Source organism: Eleutherodactylus coqui, chromosome 7 (genome assembly GCF_035609145.1).
Source record: "Eleutherodactylus coqui strain aEleCoq1 chromosome 7, aEleCoq1.hap1, whole genome shotgun sequence".
In the NCBI taxonomy this organism is placed as follows: domain Eukaryota; kingdom Metazoa; phylum Chordata; class Amphibia; order Anura; family Eleutherodactylidae; genus Eleutherodactylus; species Eleutherodactylus coqui.
In genome coordinates this window covers 155,811,059-155,825,114 of record NC_089843.1, presented here as the reverse complement: position 1 = coordinate 155,825,114, position 14,056 = coordinate 155,811,059, and the positions used below count along the sequence as shown (strand labels likewise).

The 14,056-nt window shown below is 43.0% G+C and overlaps 1 protein-coding gene across 17 annotated transcripts in view; it reads right to left on the bottom strand.

Moving 5' to 3' along the window:
- ANK2 (ankyrin 2) overlaps positions 1-14,056 on the bottom strand; it is a 491,615-nt gene that overhangs the window by 48,377 nt on the left and 429,182 nt on the right. For 16 of the 17 annotated variants that reach the window (XM_066573863.1, XM_066573861.1, XM_066573864.1 and 13 more), the window contains 9 exons: positions 13,301-13,455; positions 12,011-12,222; positions 10,170-10,374; positions 9,076-9,172; positions 7,436-7,664; positions 7,166-7,291; positions 5,482-5,604; positions 2,683-2,715; positions 1,837-1,858 (listed from right to left, as the gene is read on the bottom strand). In XM_066573863.1, coding sequence (XP_066429960.1) covers positions 1,837-1,858; positions 2,683-2,715; positions 5,482-5,604; positions 7,166-7,291; positions 7,436-7,664; positions 9,076-9,172; positions 10,170-10,374; positions 12,011-12,222; positions 13,301-13,455 — 1,202 coding nt within the window. The remainder of the gene's footprint in view (positions 1-1,836; positions 1,859-2,682; positions 2,716-5,481; positions 5,605-7,165; positions 7,292-7,435; positions 7,665-9,075; positions 9,173-10,169; positions 10,375-12,010; positions 12,223-13,300; positions 13,456-14,056) is intronic. The other variant, XM_066573871.1, reaches the window with a different exon arrangement.

Genomic DNA, 14,056 nt, shown 5'->3' with positions numbered 1-14,056 from the left:
AAATAATCTGAACCAGCTACAAACCGGCATTTCATCTAGGAAGAAATCTTGTAAAAAAAAAATTATTGCCTAATTGTATTTAAATTGGAGGTATGATCCTATCATCGGATCATCCTCAGACATTAGGACACATAAGGTGAGGTCTGAACAACATAATCAAAGGAAAAAAGGAGTTTTTAATGGATCAACGTAAAATGATTTGAAATACAAGATGTTATGCACAGCACACAAAAGGTCAAAACACCCACACAAAACACACAATCGTACTGTATATGTAAGTCAAGTTATTTCCATGCAAAGCAAAAGGTGCTATGGTATCAGGTTAGCCTAAAAGTAACATGAAGAATCTGCAACATACTGTGGTGAAGTACAGCATTAATCTTCTTCTCCCTCTACTATAAGGGGCATGTGGCCAATAATGCACCAGTCACAGTGGTTTGTTAGGAAGATTAACAGCATTAAATTAGCCAAAGCCAAGGGCCAAGAGGTTCAAGCTTTCCATAAAGTGTCATATTTGTTTTGTGATCGTTTTAGTGATCGGTAAACTGTAGTGGTTGGCAGTTACAGTATTTCCTATGGTACTTGCTTGGATGGCTCATGACAGTGCTGCTAAGTTGTCATGGCCAGTACATGCTTCGGCTGTGGCCTGGTGGAGCACAATGGGGAATTTCTGAAATACTGACCTTCACATAAGTAAAATATTTCCGGAAATATTATGTCATGGTCTAAAGCTGAATTTTCAGCTTTTTCACCAAAGTTAAGCTAATATATTTTGGAAATTTATAACCTGGCTATGGATTCATACCTTTATTGATATCAAGCCTTAAGACATGTTGAAAGCATCACAGACTTCTGTAAATGCTTATGAAATAAAAGAAATGCAATTAAGACTGTAGTTGGGTAGGCACAGGTTGTACCAACTCTTTACCTGGCCTGCAATACCTTATATAGTCAATTAAAAGGTGTTGTCTCAGGAAAACAACTCCTTTTTGAATGGAAGCTGGCGTGACGATAGGAAGCCGCTTCTGGCCATAAAGATTACTCCTGCAGTGGTCACTCAAAAGAATGACCTTCCATGTAAGGGATGGGCAAGCTGGTCCTATTAGAACAGCTCTCTGTTCTACTTCATCGAGGGGGCAAGAGTGGGGCATGCCTACTATAATGTCCATTGGGCATATGCATTGGGGTTATCTTCATGAGAAAACCCCTTTAATAACAATCTTGACTCATCACCCCGCAAACATACTTTTTTATTTGGTAGACGGGATTAGAACATTTCCATAACTGAAAATGTATTATCGTATTGACCCTCTTAAAGCCATCATCTACTCGTTTAGTGAAGATGAAATAAGAGACACTTCACCACAGTAATGTTGACAGTCATCTAATGCATTAAGACAGTATCTGTTTGGGCCAAGCATCACATTATTTACACTGCAAGCAATTAGCTGGAGTTAAGTTTGCAGAAAACCTAATGTGAATATCGCTTAGTGCCCGCAAAACTGATACAGTCATTAGCCAGTTAATGAGATGACAATGTCATGTCAACAAATGCAAGGCAAAAAACAGAAAATGGAATGGGCTTTGTAGCAGGATTAAAGGGGAAGGTCACAGGAAAAGTCAGTAGAAGGGAAGGGTTGGTTAGTAGTTTATACATTAGGCTGTAAGCTTAGATCCCTACACAATGTTATATGAACAATGCTAGTGTATATTACGTGTGTTATCTTTATCAAAGCAATGTTAGTATCAATTTAGTGGAAATTGTCTGCATGACTTGCATGCTTAGCTCAATTTAATCATCCAAAGCTTATTGATACATGATATTAAACCACTTACTTTTCTCAGATAATAGATTTCCCTGGAAAAAGAAGAAACGTGAACAATTAATATAAAAAAATATATAGTTACATTTTGTTTAAAACTAGCTTGTAGACAGTGGTTGATACTCTGCTTCTGTAAACTGACATTGGTTAGATTTACTAAAGTAGATTTACCTAGGAAGGGCTAATTCACATGACTGTGATTTCTGCACGGCCGTGTGACATGCGGTGAATAGGTCATAGCTAGAGATGAGCGAGCGTACTCGGAAAAGCACTACTCGCTCGAGTAATTTGCTTTATCCGAGTATCGCTGTGCTCGTCCCTGAAGATTCGGGTGCCGGCACGGAGCGGGGAGCTGCAGGGGAGAGCGGGGAGGAACGGAGGGGAGATCTTTCTCTCCCTCTCTCCCGCCCGCTCTCCCCTGCTCCCCGCTGCGACTCACCTGTCAGCCGCAGTGGCACCCGAATCTTCAGGGACGAGCACAGCGATACTCGGATAAAGCAAATTACTCGAGCGAGTAGTGCTTTTCCGAGTACGCTCGCTCATCTCTAGTCATAGCTAGTGTAAATATTTTTTTAGGCACATGGACAGCCAAAGATGCATCTAATGTATTAAAAAGCATGTATCTCCTAATGCGTTAGGTGCGCCTTGTGCCTGAGGGGATCAATAGTAAGACTGGCATTTCAAATACTGGCCAATAGTTTCTGAAAAGGGAGTCAACAAGCAATGCGTGCAACTGTGGGCTAAAAAGCATCATAGTGCCATGAAGCAGGGGACTTTAATGGCACATACATTACAAGCCTGTTAATTAAGTATAACTATGACATTTTTATAGTGCAGGATATCTGAATTGGTAAATTACCTCTTCTTCAAGTTCTTGATCTGATTCAGACTCCTTTGGAATTCAGGGTACCAGACATAAGAAAGAAAAATTCAAGGAATGAATAATTATTACAGGTTTTTCAATTTGCTTAAAGGGGTTGTCTCGCGAAAGCAAGTGGGGTTAAGCACTTCTGTATGGCCATATTAAAGGGGTTGTCTCACGAAAGCAAGTGGGTCTATGCACTTCTGTATGGCCATATTAATGCACTTTGTAATATACATCGTGCATTAAATATGAGCCATACAGAAGTTATTCACTTACCTGCTCCGTTGCTAGCGTCCCCGTTGCCATGGTTCCGTCTAACTTCGGTGTCTTCTTGCTTTTTTAGACGCGCTTGCGCAGATGGATCTTCTCCCTTCGGCTGGTCTTGGAAGCATCGGCGTTTTGGCTCCGCCCCCTTGTACGCGTCATCGCGTAGCTCCGCCCCCGTCACGTGCCGATTCCAGCCAATCAGGAGGCTGGAACCGGCACACATCATGGGGCGGAGCTACGCGATGACGCGTACAAGGGGGGCGGAGCCAAAACGCCGATGCTTCCAAGACCAGCCGAAGGGAGAAGATCCATCTGCGCAAGCGCGTCTAAAAAAGCAAGAAGACACCGAAGTTAGACGGAACCATGGCAACGGGGACGCTAGCAACGGAGCAGGTAAGTGAATAACTTCTGTATGGCTCATATTTAATGCACGATGTATATTACAAAGTGCATTAATATGGCCATACAGAAGTGCATAGACCCACTTGCTTTCGTGAGACAACCCCTTTAATGCACTTTGTAATATACATCGTGCATTAAATATGAGCCATACAGAAGTTATTCACTTACCTGCTCCGTTGCTGGCGTCCCCGTTGCCATGGTTCCGTCTAACTTCGGTGTCTTCTTGCTTTTTTAGACGCGCTTGCGCAGATCTATCTTCTCCATTCGGCCCGGCTCGGCATCACCGGCATTTTGGCTCCGCCCCCTTGTACGCGTCATCGCGAAGCTCCGCCCCGTCACATGTGCCGATTCCAGCCAATCATGTGACGGGGCGGAGCTTAGCGATGACGCGTACAAGGGGCGGAGCCAAAATGCCGGTGATGCCGAGCCGGGCCGAATGGAGAAGATAGATCTGCGCAAGCGCGTCTAAAAAAGCAAGAAGACACCGAAGTTAGACGGAACCATGGCAACGGGGACGCCAGCAACGGAGCAGGTAAGTGAATAACTTCTGTATGGCTCATATTTAATGCACGATGTATATTACAAAGTGCATTAATATGGCCATACAGAAGTGTATAACCCCACTTGCTTTCGCGAGACAACCCCTTTAATGGTTAAAAACATAATAATATCATCAAGCCATGGATTTATGTATAATGCCAACAGCAATAATATGCACCATATGCCACCGTCACAGTTAGAAAAGCAGAGGTGAAATTACTACTGCTAATAGAGACAATCAATAAGCAATGTCAAAATACAATGTGAACCAATATTTCCTTTAAAGCATAAAGTCTCTATATGCAGAATGACTTTTTAAACTACCAACGAGTGAACATTTTGTTCAGAATGATCTTTGAACAGAGCACCATTATTGCCGAGTTCTATACTGCAATGTCTTGTGTAACTGAAATGTTGCTACAGTCTAAGAATGAAAGCGAGTTATTGAACATTTAGTTGTTGCCACTTTGGTAATACTACAGTTATATACTACATAAGACTCTAACATATGTATGTGTATATATATATATATATATATTAAGAAACACTCCCCTTATTGCTACTCCAAAGGCAGAATCAAGCTGCTATTTGAAGAAAGAAAACTTACAATAATACATGTCTGCTGTGGTATTGCTGGTTATAGCCAGCGGCGTAGCTAAAGGCTCATGGGCCCGGGTGCAAAAGTTTATCCTGGACCCCCAACTTCCCTTAACCGCTTAATGCAGAGGCATAACTTGAAGCTCCTGGGCGCGAATGCAAAACCTGTAACAGGGCCCCCAACTATAATGCTTTATTCATGGTACTGGGCTCCCTATATAGAGAAGAGAGGCTCCAGGGCCCGGGTGCAATTGCATCCCCTATAGTTACGCCAGTGGTTATAGTTTAGGCTTACCCAAATAATTGCACGTCCACATTAAATCTTGCCCTGTCAATGAATGATAGATCCACCTAAGCAGTAACAGATTTTTACATGCTGCAGCACCTCTCAGCTCCCATTATCATAAGTGCGTGTTGTGTTAGAATACTGCCTAAATGAACCAATAACGGTAAGCTTACATGGTGGATTTCGGCATACATTTTTCTGTGTGGAATCTGCCTCTAGAAAAAGGCAGTAGAAATCTTTGGCTCAGTTGCAAATTTTGCATGTGGATTTAGCTCCGTTAATGGGGAAAATGTTCTACAGACACAAGTTAAGAAGTGACATTTAAAAATGGTGCTTTAATTATGAAGGCTGACTGCCACCTTGACCAACTCATCTTTGCCAGTTGTGCTGGTAATAGGGAATGTGGCTTTCCAAAGGCAATATGTGCAAATGAATATGAGAAAAGCTCTTGTATAGAAAAGAACAAAACTTCAAAAATTTCACCTCCTCGGTATTTTGCACACATAAAGTTGTAGACCTACAATAGTGTATAGGACTGAATCAGAAACTTCATTCTTAGGATCATGGGAGTCCCAGAGGTAGGCCCCCCCAGCTGACCAAAGTGATGGAAATAGCTTAGCGATATGTCATTACTTTATACGATGGCAAAACCCATTTAAGCAAGCAACTATTAAAGAAATATATGTTGTAAGACATATTACCTTATTATAAAGTGGTAAAGTGAAATTTAGATTGCAAATGGCTTGTTGCACAAGGCCTCTAGAGGATTTTGGCTCCTTCATGAAAGAAAGGCGTCCACAAGGTTCTTGGGTTGTATCCCGTACCTGTTATGGAAACATCATATATTATGTTTATCTTTTATTTTCATCAGCTCGTTCAGGGCTCAGTCACACGGGCGGTTTGACTCACAAATTTTTGAACATATATGAGTTCCAAAATTTGCGTGACCGAAGTGGGTGTCACGGCAAAAAAACGCTGCTAGCAGAGTTTATCTGCTCAAAAAGAGCGCTGCATCCTTGGATGTGAAACCCCTGTATGCTGCCACATCCAGGGGTTTCACCTGTGGTCAATGGGGCCGGTGGCAGCTGCGGCGGCCCCATTGACATACAGAGAACATTGCGATCCTCTGCTATACCTGTGACAGCTGTGGCAGAGGATTTCTTCATCTCCATGGGGAGTCCCATTGTCACTGGACACTGACAGCATTGTCACAATGTCTAGTGAAAATGGGACTCCCCGCGGAGATGAACAAATTCTCTGCCACAGCTGTCACAGCTGTGGCAGAGGAGAGCAATGCTCTCCCATTGAATTCAATAAAGCCGGCAATACAGCCAGCTCCATTGAAAGCAATGGGCTGCCGGCAAGCGCTGCAGTGATTTTCGGGGAAGGGCTTAAAATATAAGCCCTTCTCTGAAAATCAACCCAAGAATGTGTAAAAAAAAAATGTATACTCACCTCTCTGCAGCTGCCAGGGCTCAGCCTAGTCCGGCCGGATCTTCTCTTGTACTGGTCTGAGGATTTTTCAGCAGGCGGGGATTTAAAATCCCCGCCTGCTGAAAGGGCTGCCTCTGATTGGCTGAGGCCTGAGACCAATCAGAGGCAGCTCTCAGCTATTGAATGACTGCTGAGAGCTGCCTCTGATTGGTCCATGCACTCAGCCAATCAGAGACAGCACTCACTCATTCATGAATTTATGAATAGGTTAGGGCTGCCTCTGAATGGCTGAGCGCAGGGACCAATCAGAGGCAGCTCTCACCTGTCATTCAATAGCTGAGAGCTGCCTCTGATTGGCTGAGCCCTGTGATTTTAAATCCCCGCCTGCTGAAAAATCCTCAGAGCAGTGCAGGAAAAGAGCCGACTGGACGTGGCTGAGCCCCAGCAGCTGCAGAGAGGTGAGTATACTTTTTTTTTTTTTTTTACACATTCTTGGATTGATTTTCAGGGAAGGGCTTATATTTTAAGCCCTTCCTTGAAAATCACTGCAGTGCTTGCCGGCAGCCCATTGCTTTCAATGGAGCCGGCTGTATTGCCGTTCTGCGAATCAGTGTTTCCCTTTCATATTCGACGCATGCGTTTGTGCGCATGTAAAATTCGCACATCTGCCCGTCTCCATTGAAAAGCATTCGTTCTATTTAGATGCGGACGGCAAATGGAACTGACAGACGCGCGTACAAACGCCCGTGTGACTGAGCCCTCATATGGCAAAATACCATGCCATTGATATATCCACTTTATTTATAGTAAAGCTAAGAGGATTTCTATTACATGCAATAAGATGTCTAGAATAAATAGGCCTCTTCAGCCAATTAGGAGAAAATACACTCAATGGTTAGAAAGAACCCACACTATTTCAATCACATCACTTGACTTTTATTATGGTGTTACCTTGACAAACAATGGAAGTCTATTTTCTTTAAAGGCAAAAAAACTAAATATGTGATGTTGACCACTCTTTATTAAGGGAACCAAGTTGCCAAAGCAGTCCACGAAAATTGGTTTTCCTTCCAACACCTGAAAAATATTGCAGAAACTTGTGACATAATAAATATAATTGTCTTCTGAAAACATTACTAAGTAGCTTTTACTACCAACTGATATACATTAGATAATGTAATACACAAGGTTATAGCATTTCTAAAAAGGGTAAGTACCCACCTCTACATCTCTACTCCTAGCAACTTCTGCAAAGTTTTCTTGCTGCTCCAGTGTCTTGTCTACTTTGTCATCAGTCATACAGAAACATCGCAGTCGTGCTTCAATGGGGTCATGGGATTTGGCAAACACAACAAATTTGGCCATATAAGGTACACAGATAATTTCTCTGTACACTTGGCTGGCAAAAGTAACAGACTCTTGAATTTGTCGACAGTCTATTAACCAGAACCTGCAAAATGAATGATCTTTGTTACTTTACATCGTGGCTATAATATAAAATGTCATTAAATAGAAATAATTAGCTTAGATATAGAAAAGGAGCAGAATAGAGATGAGCGAGCACGGAGTGAGCGGGGTGTAGCGAGGGAAGGGGGGGGGCAGAGATCTCTCTCACTCTCCCCCCGCTCTCCTCCGCTCTCCCCTGCTGCCCCCCCCCGAGCACGCTCGGACGAGAAGACAGTTACTCGAGAAGAACGATGATCGCTCGAGTAACTGACCTTACCGAGCGTGCTCACTCATCTCTAGAGCAGAATAATATGAAGAAATCACAACAGAAGTTATTATGGAAGTCTACAAAAGAACAAACTGTGGTATGACATACATTCAGTGTAGTGAAGACTTCATCAGGTTCAACCACCATTGAATGGAATACTCAATAGTAATGAAGCTTTATTGTAGTTATGTTCATATCACCGTTGCAGGTTCTGTATTGGGGGTAGGAAAACAGAATCCACGGGCCGAATAAATCCATATTATGATGGAAACAAAAGGTTCCGAATGGACACCACTGACTATAAAGGGTCTGTTTGGTTTCTGCCGAATTGTCTGGCATTTTCCCAGACAAAATATTTCATCATGCTGTGCTATATCGTCTCAGATTTTCATGGAAATCAGTGATAGAGCCTCTGAATGGTGCTCCAAATGCTTATGTGAACACAGACTAATATCGATTTAGGGAATAATTCCCCAAAGTTAAGGCCTATTTACACCAGCAGATGATCGCTCAAAGATCGCTCAAACGACAGTGTGAGTGACAGCTTTGAGCGATCCTTTTGCATAAACTATTAAGTAGTTACTCAGCTACTTAAGCACAAATAAGTGTGCAAATAAAGCCTTCCCTGAATGCAGTTAATACCCCGAGGGCTATTATCTGCACTCAGATCCTTTGTTCTTCACAGGGAAACAATGCTATCAGCACTCCTCGTGGAGAACTTCTGATAAAAGTGAACAGCGATTTTTAGGTTCGCTTGAATTTAACGATCAGCTAATAGTGCCCGAAAAGCGGATGATGGGCGCACATTTACACGCACCGATTATCTCTAAAACGATTGCCGATTAGCGTTTTTTTGGCGATCATCGGCTGGTGTAAATGGGCCTTTAGACAGGTTGTTTCAGAGTTTAACAGTAAGGAATTAAAGAACACGCACATCTTTGACTTTAAATACTGTTATGTTAGAAAAGGTGGGATTCTTCTAGCGTTTGGAAATAAACGTATGCCCTTTAACTGAGATAAACAGAGACTAGTGAACTCTCAAATCAATTGTGATGGATATCTCCAAAATCTTCGGGCTTTTGAACAAAACCAGAACAAATGTCACTGAATCTTTACCACATCATGGATATCCTGTACGGTACTTTACCTAGCAGATACATTAGTAGTAAAGGAGACACATTCATTAACGAATGTAAGAGGTGTTGTCCCAGTGATGTCTTCCCATTGTGCAGGGGTTGTACCACCTAAAGAACAAAAATGTATAAATACTGATTATTGATGTAAAGTTACAATTTATTAATGATACAGCTGAAAAAAGATCATTTCATGTAATAAATATTGTAACTGAAAGTTGTTGGGGGGGAGGGGGGACTTTTTGCCATCGATATTGGAAAGTTCATAACTATTAAGCACATTTATTACAGTCCCTATTCTGACAATCCTGTGCTCAGAGATGCTGCCATGATCCCACCAGTGTATCACAAAAACCTCTGCAGTACATTAAAGGGGTTTTCTAGTGATCCACCGCTCAGGACCTCGACCGAGCAGCTGAGAAGACGCATGCTGTCAGCACCGCAAATACACAGAGGTCTGAGTGGAAGCCTCTGCGCCGTCCTCTGTGTAGGGTCCAGTGCTTGTAGCTGCAGGCATGGCCCCCATTGATTTCAATGACAGCTGTGCCTGCAGTTTCAAGCGCCAGACACTACATGGGAGGTCAGCGCAGGGACTTCCACTCCAACCTCTGTGTATTTGGAGTGGAAGTCTCCGCGCCGACCTCTGTATTGTGGCCGGCGCTTGTAGCTGTAGGCACGGCTCTCATTGAAATCAATGGGAGTCGAGCGACGGCCACAATACAGAGGTGGGGAGGCTTCTGCTGCTTCCTCTGTGTATCTTTGGCACTGACAACCTGCGCCCGCTCAGCTGATCAGTTGAGGTCCCAAGCGACGGACTCCTGAGAATAGGTCATCAATAGTATTTTCCTGGAATGACCCTTTAACAGAATACCTGTATTCTGATTAGAGGGCTTACAAGTCACCAGTGAAAGACTTGGATTCACAAGTATCACTTTATATTATTAATTTATTCAATAATTTTTTTTTTTTTTTGTTCAGTAGTTTCTATCGGCAAAAGTGGACATAGTTGGCTACAATAATTGCAAAATGCAATAGTTTTGTTCATGCGTTGTCAAGTGTATATCTAAACAGTGTATATGGTATTAATAATGCATTCTACAATGCTTACCAGTTATACTGCATAGTAACCGTAGTGTAGGTGTATCACCACCATATCCATTCAGCATCGCTTCACTAGAGGCTTTTGGAACGGGAATAGTCATTGTTATAGGTTTGTGGAATTTCCTTCTTCTTGGTTCCAATGTTACAATAGGACTAAATGTTGCTTTGTTGCCTAGTATCTTCTTCACAAGTTCTGCGTGCATTGGCTGAGCCTTTAAGTTGAATAAATGAAATAAATAAAAATACTTTTTATTTACATATTTTTAATTGCTAGTACATGAATAGATCCTGCAAAATGGTAATGAAAGATGGCCAAGAGCTGTATTGGGTTGTGTAAGTATTGGTTGCTACTAGAGATGAGCTAGCGTACTCGCTAAGGCAAACTACTGAAGTGAGTAGTGCCTTATGCGAGTACCTGCCCGCTCGTCTCTAAAGATTTGGGCGCCGGCAGGGTGAGGGGGCGGCGGGGGAGAGCGGGGAGGATCTCTCTCTCACTCTTTCCCCCCCGCTCCTCCCTGCTCACTCCCGCAACTCACCGCTCTCCGCCGCCAGTACCCGAATCCTTTGAGACGAGCGGGCAGGTACTCGCATAAGGCACTACGCGCTCGAGTAGTTTGCCTTAGCGAGTACACTCGCTCATCTCTAGTTGCTACTATTTACTGAGAAAAAAGAAAGCAATCTACAGAAACCTACTTCATGATCAATGCATCTAATTAATACAATTGAACTGAGACTTCGTTAATAACATGTCCCCTTCTTATTTCTGTCAAAAGATGTGAATTAAAAATCACATCAACAGCATGAAAATTAGTGAACGAGGTGACAGAAAATCTCCATACCAACAACTCAACTAAAGGGAAGATGCTACCATCAAAGTCTCTGGAGTGCAGCCTTTAGGCCTTTAACGTTCTTCAGATACATCTCAGAAAAATATACAGTACTGTTAGTCCCCTACTTGCGAACAGGTTCCGTTCCAGGAGCCTGTTCGCAAGTCCGTTTGTTCGCAAGTCGGAACAAATGCTTGTATGGAGCAGGATCGCGGGTGGATCCCGCTCCACACAACGTCGGGTGCAGGCTGTTCTTACAGCGGGCACCCGGCGGCAGCAGTTCCGTGAGCCGCGCCGCTCGTCGGAACTGTTAACACTTTAAATACCGCTCTGACAGCGATATTTAAAGTGTTAACAGTTCTGACCAGCGGCGTGGGGCTCGTCGGAACTGCTGCCGCCGGGTGCCCGCTGTAAAAAACAGCCTGCACCCGACGTTCAGGGGGCCCGTACAGTGTCCCATGATGAGATCGCGGGACGCTGTGCGGTTGCTAGGCAGCCGGGGACCTGCTGAAAGGCCCCAGGGCTGCCTATGCAGAGTGCCCATCAAGCGCACGGCTTGATAGGCGCTCTGCATAGACAGCCCTAGGGCCTTTCAGAAGGTTCCCAGCTGCCTAGCAACCGCACAGCGTCCCGCGATCTGACCGGACAGGCTTGATAGGCGCTCTGCATAGACAGCCCTAGGGCCTTTCAGAAGGTCCCCAGCTGCCTAGCAACCGCACAGTGTCCCGCGATCTGACCGGACAGGCTTCTATCAGGCTTGATAGAAGCCTGCCCGGTCCCTGCACAGTATGATGTAATGCCATAGCATTACATTATACTGCGCAGGACAGATTGTTCGTAACTTGCGAAATTCGTAAGTCGAATGTTCGCAAGTAGGGGACTATCTGTAGGTTTTAAAAATTCTTCAATGTATTTTGTACATTTCTCAAGATAAACTTTCTTTTGCATGCTTTAGTACAATGAAGCCCAAATAATATTCTGCGTGCTGCAATGTTTCATGGACAGGCCGTGAAGTTCATACCTGAAGGCCAACGCGGATTCTCTTAGTGAGTGCACCTTCTGGGAAGACAGCTTGAACTTGAGGGACCACAGTGCTGCTGAGAATTCCCCCCTCGGGTCCAATCAAGTTGTTGTCCTGTTTCACACGAGAAACCACAGCAAAATACTGTGGAAAGTCTCGAGTGATGATACGACAAATGCGTTTTCTTTCCAGTTCTTCAGGTGGGTCAAGAACTACAAAAATATGAGAGAGGAATGTGAGATCACTATATCTAAGAAAAGTTGCAAAAAGCAGATTATTCAATCCTGCAGATTGCTGAATATTCGTTTATACATTTCAAGTGGATCGGTCAGCTGAATAGGTTGGCCTAATACACAATAAGTGCAGCCTATTACAACTATAGGTTCGAACAACTAGTAGCCAAAATAAGACAAAAATCATTTGATAGGACCACTGAAAGAATACAGTGGACTCACAGTTAGAAATCTTCTGCATTTATGATGGAAGCGTTTTACCCATCACTCACGGTTTTCCCACACTCTTCACTGCAGTGACTGACAGATTGCGGTTTATTCATGTATTTACAGCAGCCTGTCAATCACTGGTCTGATGGGTTGTGGGAGGGAAACTTTGACTCCACTATATTCTGTCAGTGACCTTTTTATCTATACTGATGTTTTGGCTATTAGGAGTAGAAATAATATGCTGCCCATATAAATTCAGTTGATGATTACACTGGAACCCCAGTGATTTTGAGGTGGTCTCAGGCTTTGTTAGGACCCATTAAAAATAAATCTGTCACATCGATCATGACTCCATCTTCCCATTTGCATATTTCCCAGAGGAGCATGGATGACCTTATATATCTCCTCACACCTACCAAAGGAGAAACAATACCCTTCCTGACCCACATCTGCCTCCTCCAAATAGACCACACAATGTACCTAAAGAAGGGCTTAATATACCCAAAACATTGTCTGCCTTGGTCTGTTATCATGGCCACTCATAATTCCATAACTTAATCCCGTAAGTGATGTCTTTATTTAGCAAGTACAATTGTGAGGAACTATCCCAGAGGGTTCATATGAGACCCGCACCAACAGATCAAAGAGGAGTGCTACTATCCAACCATTTGAGAGACAGCAGTCATGGCTCTGTCATAACAGACATCATGACACTGGTGTGAACAGAGGTTTCTAGAGGCAAAGTAAACTAAGTAATACTTGTACTACCTAGAATGTCATTACTTTAGAGGATGAACATCAAGGTAGCGGACATTGCTTATGTGACTGAGATTTCTAGGAACAATACCTTCATCCATGCCATTAAGTATCTCATTGAGTTCATCTTCTGTGTATTCACAAAAGTGTTCTTTCCAGTTGTCCCCAGTCTCACTACGTAGTATGACAAGCTCTCGCTCTTTTCCACGCAGTGCCGCAAAATGAGGGATCTCCACAATCACCGGCCTGAGTAGCAATATATCATATTGAGAGATTAGAGGAAAAAGTGACTTCATGCTGGGACAAAGAAACCTGGGATTTTTAGTTAGCAAGCACACACACAACTCAAGATGGAGGCAACAAATTCATTGCATTGGGAACTAGAAAAATAAAGGTCATAGCTGAAGTTGACATTTACCATCCAAAAATGGTAGTCAACCAATGAAGAATTTGGATTTTTCTTTTTTTAATTAAATTTGTTAGTTAGTTGACAAATTTTGTGGCACCATACCACATAAATCATTGCCAATGAACATGCTGTCTAAATTTATGATCCAGGTTCCTCTGACTCCAAATCAAATCACTACGGACAAAAATAATAATCACATGCTCAACCGAAAAAAATGAATGCCACTAAACAATAATACACAAAGGAGAGAGAAGACACATACAGTACCACTACCATAAACACACAATGATTACAATGCTTCATCAGACCATAGTCGCTAATGAAATTCTCAAATTAAAGTACACTGACAAAATCACTGACAGAAAGGAAATAATACTGATGAACAACGGGGACGAAGCCGGCATCCATCAACTTGATCTTAAGTCTATCCTACCCAAG